Source organism: Phyllostomus hastatus, unplaced genomic scaffold (assembly GCF_019186645.2).
Source record: "Phyllostomus hastatus isolate PE091 unplaced genomic scaffold, TTU_PhHast_1.1 phas_scaffold_55, whole genome shotgun sequence".
NCBI classification, from domain to species: Eukaryota; Metazoa; Chordata; class Mammalia; order Chiroptera; family Phyllostomidae; genus Phyllostomus; species Phyllostomus hastatus.
In genome coordinates this window covers 794,899-810,454 of record NW_025334035.1, presented here as the reverse complement: position 1 = coordinate 810,454, position 15,556 = coordinate 794,899, and the positions used below count along the sequence as shown (strand labels likewise).

Sequence of the window (15,556 nt, the reverse complement as noted above, 5' to 3'; positions counted from 1 at the left end):
TTTATCAGTTGCCTGCAAGCCTGTGGATTGCAGTGTGGGTAAACTTGATTGCTGCTAATTTTTGGAGAGTGTGGCACAGCGTAGTGGACACAGCACTGGCATTGGAGCTTGGATGTACCATGGTTAGAATCCTGGCTCATTGGACAAGTCACTTAACCACTTGGGTCTCTCTTTCCTCATTGTAAAGTGGGACTCATTTCTCTACTGGTTGTTGGGAGGATGAGAGACCATGTTGGCAGCACACCTCACACAGTGACTATGTGTGGTAGGGTCAGCCTGTAGATCTCACCTTAGCCCTGTGGTGGAGTGTTGCTACTAGCTCCAATCCTGTAGGAAGTTTTTTCACTTTTCCTTCCTCAACTAGAGCTGTTAACCTTACTTTAAGTTCATTATAAGAGTGAAGATCTTTCATACATGAGATTTAGGAATGGTTCTGGACACATGTTTCTGGACACTATCTATACACAAAATAGTCAGTGATCACTCAAGTAACCAAGTATACCGATCAGTTTGTGTCCAGAATGCAACAGGCAGCCAGTGTCTGTGGGTGAGTCCACAGGAGGTATGTGCATGGCCAGCAGGAAGCCATCTCTTTTGATTAGCTAGATGTGTGGGCAAGATGATGAATCCTCGCTTTTTAAAAAAGCTAGTTCTTCTTGTGCTGATTTTCCGTAACAGTGAACATCAATCAGTGTGTCTCTCAAATAGGATACTCCTGTGTAATGGTTTGTAGGTTTGCAAATTATGTCACCAGTGGGCACAGCATAAGACACAGTTTGTATTAATTAAGTAATGAAAGTTACTGGCTGTTCCAAAACTTCTACCGTGGAGCTGCAGTGAAAGAAAAAAATTGTATGTGGGATTTTTAATGTCAACTCTGTTGGTAGGAATATTTTTATGTGGACAAGTCATAATAATGCCTCCTTTACCTGACAGTGTTGTGAATGAGATGATAAAGTAACGGAAACATTTAAGTGTCCGTTTTAATTTTAACTGTTTTTTATAGAAATCTTTCTGAAATGTATTAGAAGTTATCATATTGACAGGAACTTCATAAATGGTCCTTTTGGTGTTTTCTGTTCCCTTTCTTTGTTCTGCTCTTTTGTTGTCAGTTATCTTTTTTCTCTAGGTTTTGTACCTATGGGCTGACTTTCTTTTAATGTGAAACATCATAAATTTTCAATTTCCAGCATTTCCTCAGTAACTTTTTGGGGTCCATAGGTATATGTACATATATATGTTTAAGTAAAAAAAAAAAAGCAGAACCAAACCCCAAAATTTTGGTTCTTATTAAATCTAATCTAAAAGCTATAATTCTTTTAAGAGGGTTCAAATATAGAAAATTTTTATTATACTTTCCACCTGAATCCAAGCATTGAAAGGTTGTACCCTTATTTCTATGTGCAGGACTACCCAGTTTATCTTCTGTATGTGTAATGTATGATAAGTTTTTTATTAACTATATTATTTTATCTTTACTATCAATTTACCTTTTAATATGGAATATATGACAACCTTAAAGGTAATGGAACCACATTCCACCTTTTCCCCAGTGTCTTATATATTATATTATTTATTTTAAAGTTTTTCGTCCTAAACTCTAAATTTTCTTTCCACTTTCAGAATGTAAGTGGCTTTCTCTAGGATATTTTATTCTCTTGCTAATGTATTGTGTTTACATACGTTCTCCTAGTCTGAATCTCTGTGGGGGCTGTTCATACTATGTTAGAGCTCCAGTGAGGACCCCACTGTGTGTGTGGATATCCATGTGCCGAGAGCAGTGGCCCGACTCAGCGCGGCCCCCTGATGTGTGTGTTACCAGGTGCTTTCAGAGCTCTGCCGACACCCTGTTGTAAAGAGCTCTATCTAAGCTTTGGTCCTCATGATGATGGTAAAGATTGCATCTTCCCCCAGCCCCTAAGAAAAAATGGGGCAGAAGAGAGAGAGAATATTTCAGAATGTGTTAATTAGAGAAGTCTTAAGTTACCTGAAGGCATAATTAATTGGAATTAGAGCCAGTCTGTAAAGTGGAACTTAATAGCCTTGACCAGTCAATTAATTTTCTTTCCAAACATTGCCCTGGTGCCTGTTTTGTATAAGACAGTAGTGAATACAAAAACAAATGAGACGTGGACTAATCAGCACTTGAGGGGCCTGTGGTGGCCTAGCCACCTCAGTGCCAGAGCTCACGTTCCCCGGTAGGATGGTCCCTTGGAGGAGAGTACAAAGCACGTGGAATTGTTGAAAACCAGGTGATTTGAAATTCCATGTTCACTGAAGACCCGGTGAAACCCATACATTCAATGAAAATGAACATAGGAGTATTGATAACAGATTGGAGTTTGGCCACTCCTGGAACGGTAAGCCTCATTCTGGATATTTAGACGACATAGGTATAGTTGAAGAAGATGAAATGATTGCAAGATACAAAAGAAAACCTCTCACCAGTGATTTTAGGAGAAAATCATTATCTGGAAATTGTGACTCAAAGGAGTGTGTCTACAACATGAACAGAATTAGAAACAGATGAAAGTTTCCTGATGCAAAGACAAAATAGATCAACTATGGAAAGAGCATCGTTGCCTATAATCGATATCTTGAATAAGTTCCAAAGCGCCTTTAACAACCTGGCATTCATCCCAAGACCTCCAGTGAATTTAAGAAGTACAATCAATGATCACAGGACCAGCAAATCAACCTGGGAGGTTGCTCTGCATTTGGGGGATCTTCCAGCTAAAGAAGGGTGTGATTTGCAAGAAATTAACCCTGTATCAACCTTGGTGAAATGGGGACGGAATCTACAGAAAGTACCTCTCAATCCCAGATGAGCTCTTGGGATGACCAAGATATGTACTCTGGCACACCCACCAAAGTCAGGCAGGTAGACTGTCAAAGTGTGGATGAGTCTGATTTGAGAGACTGCGCAGCTGTGAGCTCATTGGGCTACGTGGAGGCCACTGGAGGAAACAATTGCTTCCCCCCTGCTGAAATGTCTCAGCACATGCATTGTGCATTTATAGCTGGATGACATCTCTGTTAATAGTTTATTATCTTATGATGCATTGTCATTCTTGCCTTATTTTCTTAAGAAATGTTAATTTTTGTAGTGATTTATACATATTTTAAATTATAAATTGAACTAAATCTAAGGAAGATCGAACTTTAAGTAATCTTACAACAAACTTAATTCCTTAATCCCTATCACCCTCCAAGATACCTTGACAAGATACTTTAACTGGTTTTCTACAAGTATTTATAACATTACATTGCCACTTGTCAGATAGCTTGGTTCTGAATTTAACCATGTATTCACAACCAATCTAGAGTCATCTATTCTTTGCTAGTCTATGATAAGATATTCTCAGAATTATATACCTTGAATATCTTTATGTTAACTTAATTCTTGGCCTTTTGTCAGGATGTCAAGGTAGTTCTTTTCCCTCATACAGAATGCTAAATAGGCAAAAGTGGTAGCCTGAGCTGTTGAAGTCATTTGATTTTTATGTAAGTTACTCAGTTTCAATTTGATACTTGGTAGTCCTGGTTAGCTTCTTCTACATGTAATACACTAAGAATTAGAAAGAAATTTTGTTTTTTACATCCAGTTAATTTACCACGTGAACTTTTTTGTAAACGATAATGTGTACAGATTGTTTATTCAAATATTCTGTTGTAAACTTGTTAAGACTATTGTGTTTGCATGTAATAAGATTGAGAAAAAAAGAATCATTATAATCACAATGAATAAATCAGACGTGGTCTTCATCTGAAGAGGAACCTGTAGGCAAATGCAGCAGGTAGAAGGCAGGTGTGGCTTGCATATAGACTGGGGAGGGAATGAGAGGGAAATAAATTCTTTTGGGGAGAAATCTTGGAACCCCTTTTGAGAGTTGATGAACAGGAGAGGCTCTTGAAGGACAGGAACCCGGTATACTTAAATAGTGAAGTGATCCTGAGGTGAGGGGGCAGGACAGATAACACGGAATCAGAAACTGAACGAAGCCTTTTGAATTCAAGTATGTAATTCTGTGATCTCAATGCTGAGTTCCCACCTCTAGGTGTTCTGAGAGGTTCTGCTTCAGACACACCCAGTGCTTCTCTCTGTCTTTTTGAGGCAACGTTAGCCAGAATAACTTGCCCTGGGTATTGTCCTCTGTGACCATTTCTTCTGTTATTTCTTTTCCAGGAGATGTCTTTGCTTCCACTTTCCTCATTAAGAATGGGGCCCTCGTCAGTGCTGCTACCTTGGGTGCTCAGGAGACACCGTTGCACCTGGTAGCATTGTACAGTCCCAGGAAACACTCAGCAGATGTGATGTCTGCGATGGCACAGATTGCAGAGGCCCTCCTGCAGGCTGGTGCTAACCCTAACATGCAGGACAGCAAGGGCAGGTAAGTTGGGGGTCAAATAGACTGTTCTTAGCACCATTTCCAGAGTGTTATTTTATGGTGACATGTAACTGGCAGACAGAGACTCTGTGTTGTTTAGTTTGGCATTATTCGATCTGATTTTTATTAAAGGCGCAGACATTGATTTGTTATGCAAATGAGAGGCATGACTAAGGCCAGAGGCATTTGGGGAAACCATTTCCATCCTGAATAACTGAGGTCCTTGGATTTTTAAGCCATTTCTGTCATCATCACAGTGGTCATCTAGTTCAGCTCCTCCAACAGAACCTTCTTAGAGTTGCTTGGGTAAACTGAAGAAGTGGAGCACACCTTCTTGAGGCAGTCAGCTGTATTTCTGTGAGGTCTAATTATTGGGAAGTTCTCTATATTAAACCCAGTTCTGTCTTCTTGTAAATACTCCACTTTAGACAACACCATCTGCACAGCTTGCCATTTCTTCCACAGCACCGCTCTTTGCATATTTGTCAGGAGCAGTCGTGTTCTTTTGCCCCTTTGCAGAAATATTTAGTTGAGGATTCCTTGTGGTTTAGAATCTAAGAAAGGGCTGCTTGTCTTTAGGACAGCAGTGTGGGAAGCAGTGAGGAGGAATGAAGCCACCTGAATCACCAACAAGTTGGACTCACTTTGCACCATAGCAGCTCAGTATTTTGTACCTTTGAAAACCCTCAAAAAATAAAAAAAAAGAGTTTGGTAAAGTCAGAATAGGTAAATAGATTTGTGTGGTGGACAGAAAACTTAAATAAGATGGGTCTCCATGAACTGTCAGTATCATGTGATGGTCATTTTATTACCCCAAAATAATTACTCTCCCCCCCCCCCCCCCGTTGATTCTTCATTTTTTTCCCCCAACCGCAGTAAACTCTAGCAGTCTGTGACTATGAGATAGATGCCAGCCTGGGGTCTCTGTGCTCTGTGTGGCAGTCTCCTTCAGGGCACGCAAGGGCTAAATAAAACAGCAAAGGGTAGTCAGTTGCCACTTTGATCAGTTCCTGCCTTTGGCCAGTCTGACTGTGTTTGGGTATAACAGAGAATTATGGGAAGAAAAAATTTCTTTTCGGAATTGTGGAGGACAGATCGGAGGAAATATGTGTACCTATGGTAGAAACTGCTCTTTTAAAAACATCCAATTAAATACTGACACTTAGAGTATTTGTGTCTCTTGCTTTTATTGATTCTTATCCTTTTGGCTACTGCATAAATGGTAACATATAAGCAAACCCATTTTATTTGGTACTTGGTCGTTGTTTTTAGAAAACTGCCCTGGGTAGAAAAGACACTGTTGCAGAGATGTGGAATTTCTTGTGGATGTTGATTCTGCCTAGGATTCTAGTCTCCTGCTAGGAGTAATTGGGCCCATTCTGACTGACACCCCTTCTCCTTCATCCTGCAGGACTCCCTTACACTTGTCCATCATGGCCAGGAATGAATACGTGTTCAATCAGTTGCTGCAGTGTAAACAGTACGTAGGGAGACCTGGAGAAATGAAAAAGCAGTTGTGAGGGTGGGATTGTGAGTGAAAAATAATTTTTAAATGTCTTTTAGTGTTATAAATTTTAATAAGTAAAAGTACATTTTAAAAATGATCACTTAGCCCTGGCTGGTGTGGCTCAGTGGATTGAGCGCCGGCCTTCAAACCAAAGGGTCGCCGGTTCAATTCCCAGTCAGGGCACATGCCTGGGTTACAGGCCAAGTTCCCAATAGGGGACATGCGAGAAGCCACCACACATTGATGTTTCTCTCCCTCTCTTTCTCCTTGCATTCCCCTCTCACTAAAAATAAATAAAATCTTTTAAAAAAAGATCACTTAAAAAGTATAAAGAAAAAGAATGAAGCTGTTGTCAGCATAGTGTCTAAGAATGTGCTTGCTATTCACATTGCTTCCTTATTTCAGATTAGATTTAGAACTGAAAGACCACGAGGGCAGCACAGCTCTGTGGCTTGCAGTGCAGTACATCACTGTGTCATCCGACCAGTCTGTAAACCCCTTTGAAGACCTCCCTGTGGTAAATGGGACCTCATTCGATGAAAACAGCTTTGCAGCCAGACTCATTCAGCGTGGCAGCAACACCAATGCCCCCGATGCAGTGTCAGGTAAAGGAGGGATCGTGAGAGCTGGTGCCCTACTCCAGAGGCTCATGAAACTGTGTGCCTGTTCTACCCAAAATTTAGAGACTGAAAGACATATTATTATGAGAAGTGTTTTGTACTTAATTTTACCTGTAGTGTAAGTCCAAGTTATTTTAATCTTGTGCTTCAAAAAAATTTAGCCCCTCTGTGTGAGTTGTGTCTATTAAGCTGAAACACTTCCAGTTATTTAATGCAGTAGGTTTCAGAATTTTTGGAGTCAGAACTTCTTTACCCTCTTAAAAATTATATCCCACCCTGGCCGGTGTGGCTCAGTTGGTTGGAGCGCTGTCCTGTAACTGAAAGGTTGCGGATTCAGTTCCCCGTTAGGGCACATACCCTGGTTGAGGGTTTGACCCCCAGTCTGTGTACGTACGATCCCTGATCCAGGTGTGTACAGGACGCAGCCAGTCGATGTTTCTCTCTCACATTGATATTTCTCTCTCTCCCTCACTCTCTGAAAGCAGAGGAAAAATGTCCTTGGGTGAGGATTAAAAAAAAATTATCCCAAAGAGCTTTCATTTTGGTGGATTGTGTTTTCAATATTGATTGTATTAGAAATTAAAACTGAAAAACATTTTAAAGATGTGTTAATAATAAGCCACCTTTCTGCCGGTGGACACCGCCAAGTAAGCATTGTTAAAGTCTCCCCTCCCACAGTTGTCATGTCTAAGCTGGAGGCTCCCAAAGAGCCGGAACAGCTGCAGAAGCTCTGTATCAGAGCTTTGAGCTTTGAAACAGCCGGGACAGTCTGCGGAGGCATTTTGAACAGTGGCAAATGGCTCTGACTGTATGGTGCTGAGAAATCCGAACACAGTTTTACCATGCAAAATTTAAGGAGAGGGGTTCCATGTAATTCAGTACTGAGTACTAGCAATGTATCAAGTATGGGTTGGTGCCACTGATGAAGGGAAGTGGCCAAAAAAAAGATAGACATTAAACAGCCCTTATTCTAAAAGAAATTAATTAATTTAAAATGAAGGTCACATGAAATCACCGTTCTAGGTGACATAAAAGCCAATGCAGTGGTAAAAAGCTGTAGGACAGGGCGTATAGAAGTACGTTTTAGACTGAAGACCCTCTGGAAATGAGATTGTTACTAAATTGCTTTTTATAAATGTATGTTGGTTGTCATGATTTTACTGATTTCTGATTTATATTTATAAGAGTGGCATATGAGATTGGTTATTTGATATTCAGGATTGACTGTTCAACTTTTACTCATTTTTTAAAGATTTTTTTTTAAGATTTATTAATTTTTTTAGAGAGGGAAGGGAGGGAGAAAGAGAGAGAGAGAAACATCAATGTGCAGTTGCTGGGGGCCGTGGCCTGCAACTCAGGCATGTGCCCTGACTGGGAATCGAACCTGTGATGCTTTGGTTCGAAGCCTGTGCTCAATCCACTGAGCTATGCCAGCCAGGGCAACTTTTACTCATTTTTAAAAATGTTTGCTATGTACTTGAAAAATGTGCATTCTTTGCTCCACCCACACTCATCCTAGCCTCTTTGACCACGTACAGAGAGTGCCAGTGTGGCCTTCAGGTGTGGGTTTGTCAGTTGTGAAGGTGGGGAAGGTCAGGGCGCGGGGCGGTGTGGAACTGGACCTCATTTGTATGCAAAGGGAAGAATGAATTTGCCCATTTTCTCCTAGGAAATTGCTTACTGCAGCGGGCAGCTGAAGCAGGAAATGAGGCAGCAGCTCTTTTCCTGGCAACCAGCGGTGCCCACGTCAACCACAGAAACAAGTGGGTAAGTGTGACAGGGCAGCCAGGGCAGGGAAATGGCAGTGGCAGATGTGTAGGGGACAATGGAATGGATTCTTTTTTCTAGTTTTTGTCAAAGTAATATATATACACATGATTTAAAAACCAGAGTGAAACAGATGCTTTTATCCTCAAATACTGGTTGATTGATTCACTCAGAGACCATTTCCTAGGCATTTGTGCTATATCCTGTCTTAAACTGCACATACGAATACACACATATGTGTGCGCGTGTGTATGTAGTTCTATGAATATTCTGTCACTGGAGAGAAACGGGAAACTAGTGAGTGGTTTCTACAGGGGAGGGTAATTAGGTGGTGGGGGCAAGGGGTGAAAGGAAACTTCCTTTCACTGAATATTCTTACAGCTTTTGAATATTGAATCAAGTACCTATAACACCAACTTAAAATGTTTTTAATTGTGAAAAGTGGGGAAGGTGGTCTTGGTCATGTTGACAGAGTAGGTCAGGGAAGCGGGGTGTGGGCACGCTGGTGGGGCTGAGAGTGCAGCCCCAGTGCAGGCCACATGGGAGGAAGGCACTGCGCGTCTCTGGGGCTGTGATTGTGAGGCTCTTCCAGTTCCAGTGTTTAGTTTAGTGCCACTTGGAAGTCCTCTGTTGTTGTTTAATAATAGTCATGTGTTGTTTTTATAATTGTAAGTAATTATAAAAACAAAATGAAGGGTGGTTAAGAAGGTCATTTGAAATGTAGAAGATGAGGAGCCAGGACATTTGGAGGGTGCTTGGGAGGACATTGCAGAAACAAGGGAGGAGACCAGGAGGAGTGGCACAAAAGTCATGGAGGTCAGCCGGTGACAGGACAAGCCCAGGGCTGTGTCTGGCACTTGGGGACCTGAGTTTCAGCACTTAGGCCGGGAAGGTAACTCCCAGCCTGGAAGTGCTCTGATGTGGGTCATTTTTTTCTGTTCAGGGAGAAACTCCGCTGCACACAGCCTGTCGGCATGGCCTGGCCAACCTCACTGCAGAGCTTCTGCAGCAGGGTGCCAACCCCAACCTGCAGACAGAGGAAGCTCTGCCTTTGCCAAAGGAGGCTGCATCAGTGGGCAGTGTCTATCTGCAGACGCCACTGCACATGGCAATTGCCTATAATCATCCAGATGTGGTGTCTGTCATCCTGGAGCAAAAAGGTAGGTGGTTGGGAATTACTGCCTGTTACTTTGACATTTGAACAGTGGTTTTGAGTAGTTAATTACAGAGATGATGTTTCTTTCATGAGTGAGTTTTCCAGGTCTAACTAGATAAGCATGTACTCTGGCTCCCGACTGTAGTGTACATTTTTAGGGTGGGGCCTGCCTGGTTCACCCACTGGGTTAAGAACATTTGACTGCTTCTCTCTTACTTGGGGGTGTTTTCCCAGGCATGTCAGTGTAGGTCAAGCAAAGCTTTGCTTTGGTGCAAGGTCTGTGTTTTGAGAACTCTGCTGTGGCAGGTCCTCCAGGAGCCATCAGTCCTGTCATCTGCACCACCATGGCAGGTGAACCATGAGATAGGAGCCAAAGAAACAGGCAAAGGGAAGCCCCTGCAGTGGAGGAGGCCCCTTTCCCTCACAGAGCCAGCCTCGGGCTGTCCTCTCTTCTCCTGAAATTTTTGGTACTCTCACCTGCATCCTGCTAAGGCCAGCATTTTTCAGCACTGCTCTGGAAGGAAGCGGGGTTTTTAGAGTGCGCCCTTTTTCTTGGTCCCCACAGGAATTGTAACATCGTAGGCACTGTGTATTAGGAAAACATCACCAGGGCGTTGTTTTGGTCCTCTTTTCCACAATCAAGTAATTAATGTGTGTGTTTCCATAGTGGAGTCTGGTTTCCTTTTATGAAGAGTCAACGTTTTAAGCTTTAAAAAACGCATTTTCCCCAAAAACTTTCCTCCAAAATACTAGATTTCTGGGCTTCCACTCTCCACAAGAAAATATATCAGTTTGTATTTTAGCTAGTCAGTTTAAAACTGAGTTCTTGCTCTCTTGGAAGAAAATTTAAAGAGAACTTGAAATTTTTATTTACTGATTCATTTTAGAGAGGAAGGGAAAGAGAGTAACACTGATTTGCTGCTGCACTTATGCATTCATTGGCTGATTCCTGTATGTGTCCTGACTGGGGAATCAATCCTGCAACCCTGGGTGTATTGGGGCGACACTCCAGCCAACTGCTACCTGGACAGGGCTCTCTTGGATACTTTAAACATGATCCATGGGGTGGTGAAATCAAGTTTTCTTTTTCTTAAAAAAATTTAGCTAATGCTCTTCATGCCACCAACAACTTGCAAATTATTCCGGACTTCAGCCTCAAGGATTCCCGAGACCAGACTGTGCTGGGCCTGGCATTATGGACAGGTAAGGTGGTGCCAGAGGCCGTTAATATCTGTAGACATATGGAAGAAGGGGTGAGGTGGGAGAGAGGGAAGGAGGGAGGTGTGGAAGGCTTGGAGCTAATCCGTTGGTTGTAAAATAACCTTCCTGTTTGGGTTAAGCCTGTAATGTCCAGTGGAGAACTGCTGGGTTTAAGAACTAGAGAGTGTTTGTTGTAGTAAGATGTTGAAGAAGTGGGAAAAGCTAGACATGCGCTAGTCAGGGCTTGTTTGTCTCCCAGGCATGCACACGATCGCAGCCCAGCTGCTGGGCTCCGGGGCATGCATCAATGACACCATGTCGGACGGGCAGACGTTGCTGCACATGGCCATGCAGCGGCAGGACAGCAAGAGCGCACTGTTTCTCCTGGAGCACCAGGCGGATATAAACGTCAGGTAGGCTGAAACACCTGCAGCACCAGGTTACATGGATGGGAGATGGTACAGAAGCACAGCCTTGCCTGTAGAACACACTGTTGTTCTTGTTAAATAGAGGAAGGGGAACAGTGACTAGAAAGGACAACTGTGGTGCTGTAACTGCTTGTGAGCGTATACTTGTGGGGTGAAGAATGAGAACTATACTTGGCTCTTGTTTGAACCTCTTAAAATCAATGTGCAATAACTGCACAATCTCATTAAAAAGGGCAATCTAAAATCAGTTGAGTAAGAATTCCAGTTATGATAAAGAACATTCCAACAAACAAGCTATGAAAAAGGCTTGAGGGGGAAAATATGCAGAGTTAAACATTTATTGTGTTGTGTTTTCAAACGGATTTCCCTTTATCTCCAATGTCAAGTGATCTTGAATGATGTGAGTGGGTGAATGAAGTGTTTTGTCAAGTGGATAGTTGGTATAGTAGCATTTTATTAAGATGCTATTAAAAGTAACTGTATGCCTTTAGGATTTCAACACCCTGGCGGTCAGTTACTTTTTCTATGACATAGGACGGTATGGCTATATTTTTAAAAGGTCTGGGATAGATGCTGTTGACAGGTTATATTTTTCTGAAAGAATATTAATGAATGTCAGTGAATTATGTTTAAGGTATGCAGTGGATTCAGGCCTTTGGAATGCCCAGAAGGGCACCATTTCTCAGGTGGCTTTAGTTACAAGTGTTGGCTTTGGTGTGCATGTACGTCCTCGCAGGACCCAGGACGGGGAGACAGCCCTTCAGCTGGCCATCAGAAACCAGCTGCCACTTGTGGTGGATGCCATATGCACCCGAGGAGCTGACATGTCCGTGCCTGATGAGAGGGGGAACCCCCCTCTGTGGCTCGCTCTGGCAAATAACCTGGAGGACATCGCATCCACTCTGGTGAGAAAAACTCAACTTCGACCTCTGTTTATGTGTGGGGATGTTTTGTGTCAGATGGATTTGGTGCCTACATAGCAACCATAAGGAGCAAGAGATGTGCCAAGTAACAAACTGAGTCACGGACAAGCAGTAGAAAGTCCTGTTAAAGAAACTTGCAGTTCAACACAGTCTTGGCCAATCTTTTTTCAAGGCTCTTTTTTTTATCAAGAAAACTACCAAGAAACCCTGGCCAGGTAACTCAGTTGGTTAGAGCGTCATCCCAATACGCCAACGTTGCAGGTTCAGTCCCTGGTCAGGGCACATACAAGAATCAACCAATGAATGCATAAATAAGTGGAATAACAAACAGATTATTTCCCTTTCCCTCTCCCTCTTCCTCTCACTCTAAAATCAATAAATAAAAAAAGAAAAACTACCAAGAAGCAAGAGAGCTGAAGCATTTCCTCAGGAGTCTTCTCCTGAGCTGGGTTAGTTTGGTATGGGCTACCCTGGCTGTCACTGGAGTAATAAATGCCTAAATCTCAAAAGCAGAGCTTTTGAAGGGCCTAAAATGTGGCAGTAAGGCATTGTGCACCTGAGGGTTTACCCAGTTGTTACTGGTTTTACCTGTCAATTACAGGTATGTGTTACTGGGGGCTTATGAGTGTGTATGAACGCACTTGTGTGTGTTTTCTGTTCCTTCTGGAACACAACTCTGAAGGGCACCGATTAAACATCTGTCTTAGATTTCCCAAACACATCATTTCAAGGGCTCATGCACACTCTCACAGAGCAGAGTTTAATCAGTGTTTGTAAAACTAATGAATGATACAGATTAGCATAATTACCAGTTAATTATTAACTGCTTCTTGCCTGAAAAATGAATCTAATGATGTGCATAGAGCTCTGAGATGGTCACAAAAATTTTCACCTTGCTAGGCAGTTTTGTGAGTGACATGTCTTTCTACAGGTCAGACATGGCTGTGATGCCACCAGCTGGGGTCCAGGACCTAGTGGATGTCTTCAGACACTGCTGCACAGAGCTATTGATGAAAACAATGAATCCATCGCCTGCTTTCTTATTCGAAGGTCCGAGAAGTTTAAGTTTCTATTCAAATTGTTTTTATTCGGCTTATTGCGAACTGTAGCGCTACAGTTTGCAATCGTTGGCTGCCTTTCATACTTAAGGCTCCTGGGGTCACTGTTCTGTCATGTCAAGTCAGCCGAGAGACTTGACTCACTTGTGAAGAGAGGAGCTTGTGCACCCAGATCAGAGAGTCTAAAAGCTAGGCCAGCTTCCCTCTTTGGGAGCCACATAGGCTCCCATAGTCAGATCAGACCAGTTTACACAGTGAAGCCAGGGGGTGTGGGGGAGGAGACCAGATGGCCTCTGCAGACCCCACCAAGATTCATGAGCCATGACAGGCTCCGTGACCGGCTCCATGACCTCTCAGAGTCCAAGATGTGTGGAGGCAAGGTTACTCAGGAAACCTTTAGAGCAGTGGTTCTCAAACCTCAAATGAATGCATGCAGATCCCCTGGGGAGGGTTCTGATGCCCTGGTTGTCCCCAAGACCAATTGTAGAAGAGCCTGTGGGAGCGGGACCAGACACTGGCATTTGAGGCTAAGGACCAAGGACAGCAATCCCTAATGGCAGCAGCTTTTTTGTTGAATCAGATAAGTCTGCTGCTGTGTATTTATCTGCACGCCTTTAGGCTAGGTGGAAGCTTTGCCCTTGAAGCCTTCCTTTCATTTCCCCCTCCTCTTCAGTGGCTGCGATGTGAATAGTCCCAGACGACCCGGTGCTAATGGAGAAGGAGAGGAAGAGGCCAGAGATGGCCAGACCCCCTTGCATTTGGCAGCATCCTGGGGACTGGAAGAGACAGTACAGTGTCTTCTGGAGTTTGGTGCCAATGTAAATGCACAGGTATGGAGAGCTTCTCTTTTCCAGGGAGAGTGAGGGTAACTCTAGAATTAGGGAAAATCTCTTACGGCAAAGAGACCTTGCAGATTCTCCAGTCCTGGGCCTTTGCTTTACCATGAGTGAGGCTGAACTACAGGCAGATGAAGTGATTTTCTCTGTGTCATACAGCCTGCTTAGTAATTTTAATGATTACTGTCCTCTGTCCTTCTACAGCATGAGAAACATTTGTGGGGGGGTTTTTTATTTGTTTTCTTTTGTTTGTTTTGTTTTTTTAGAACATTTGTTGAATTCACTTTTCTCTACTTCCTAATCCCATCCTAATTAGTTATAGATTTCCATGGAGAGTCTGTTCTAGTCCCAAGATAGCATACAGACAGTCCCCAACATAGGATAGTTTGACTTAATGACTTTTCAACTTCACGATGGTATGAAAGTGATATGTATAATGTAATAAATTACATGAGATAGTGTTAGATTATTTTGCCCAGCTGAAAGCTAATGTAAGTGTTCTGAGTATATTTCAGGTAAGCTAGGCTAAGCTGTGGTGTTCTGTAGGTTGGGTGTGTTAAATGCATTTTCCCCTTTTGATAGGTTAGTTGGAATGTATCTCCATTGTGAGTTGAGGAACATCTCTACAGTGTTTAGGAAAATGTTCGGGAGCTCAGTTAAGCATCCTTGAGTTAGTTCCTTGATGCTTTGCAACCTGGAGCCTATGGAGATTTATGTACGTTGCCCTGTGGCCAGATAAGGCTTGGTGTAACTCAGAGCTGAGGCTGCCCGCAGATCTTCTCAACAAATGTGTTTGAGCACCTAGGGCACTGGAGCATGGGGTCATAATGGGGAGTGGCTTTTAGTCATCTCTGGCCTCTTTAAAAGCTGATTTCAAACAGAGAGTGGTAGCATTGATTCTCAGAACCAAATCTGATTTAAAAGTTTTGCCATTTATATTTTTCCTGTGTTTCATTTTTCATTGGATAGTGAAATCTGTGCCTTGTCCTCATAGGATGCAGAAGGAAGGACGCCTGTCCACGTGGCCATCAGCAACCAACACAGTGTCATCATTCAGTTGTTGATTTCTCACCCTGACATCCACTTGAATGTACGAGACAGACAAGGCCTGACCCCTTTTGCCTGCGCCATGACCTACAAGAACAACAAGGCCGCTGACGCCATTCTAAAACGCGAGTCCGGGGCTGCAGAGCAGGTAAGTGACCAATACCAACCTTCTCCGCAATGTCCCAAGCATGGCAGAACCTGTTACATGGAGACTAAACATATGTCTCTCCTTATATAGATCTCTTTTATGTAAAGACATTTGTTTGGAGATTATACTCCCCTTTCTTAAGATTTGGCCGTTACGATGTCCTGTCAGTGCTGGGTGAGATTGGACTGTGTGCCCTGTATGTCAGCCACCTAATGGTGTCACGTATAGAAGAAGCTGGAGGTGGCTGGGCCCAGTACTAGGAATTCTGTCACATGTACAACTCAGGGAGTTCTTTGTTTTTTGCTTGGTTGTTCAATTGCCCCAGTAAGTCTTTAAAACATTGAAATTGACTTGAGCTTTTGGTGTGACATTGGGTCAACTTTCTGAGTGTTTTAAAGAAGTTAAGTTGTTATCATTCATCCTAGCAGGCTTAATATTCTTGTTCTTCCTGGATGGTGAACTGTTGACCTGAAACAAC

General features: G+C 42.9%; 1 protein-coding gene across 3 annotated transcripts in view; it reads left to right on the top strand.

The window, feature by feature from the left end:
- ANKFY1 (ankyrin repeat and FYVE domain containing 1) overlaps positions 1-15,556 on the top strand; it is an 88,246-nt gene that overhangs the window by 57,995 nt on the left and 14,695 nt on the right. For all 3 annotated transcript variants that reach the window (XM_045824058.1, XM_045824057.1, XM_045824059.1), the window contains 11 exons: positions 4,187-4,391; positions 5,800-5,868; positions 6,301-6,500; positions 8,185-8,282; positions 9,226-9,442; positions 10,543-10,641; positions 10,898-11,051; positions 11,803-11,971; positions 12,921-13,039; positions 13,721-13,877; positions 14,878-15,078. In XM_045824058.1, coding sequence (XP_045680014.1) covers positions 4,187-4,391; positions 5,800-5,868; positions 6,301-6,500; positions 8,185-8,282; positions 9,226-9,442; positions 10,543-10,641; positions 10,898-11,051; positions 11,803-11,971; positions 12,921-13,039; positions 13,721-13,877; positions 14,878-15,078 — 1,688 coding nt within the window. The remainder of the gene's footprint in view (positions 1-4,186; positions 4,392-5,799; positions 5,869-6,300; positions 6,501-8,184; positions 8,283-9,225; positions 9,443-10,542; positions 10,642-10,897; positions 11,052-11,802; positions 11,972-12,920; positions 13,040-13,720; positions 13,878-14,877; positions 15,079-15,556) is intronic.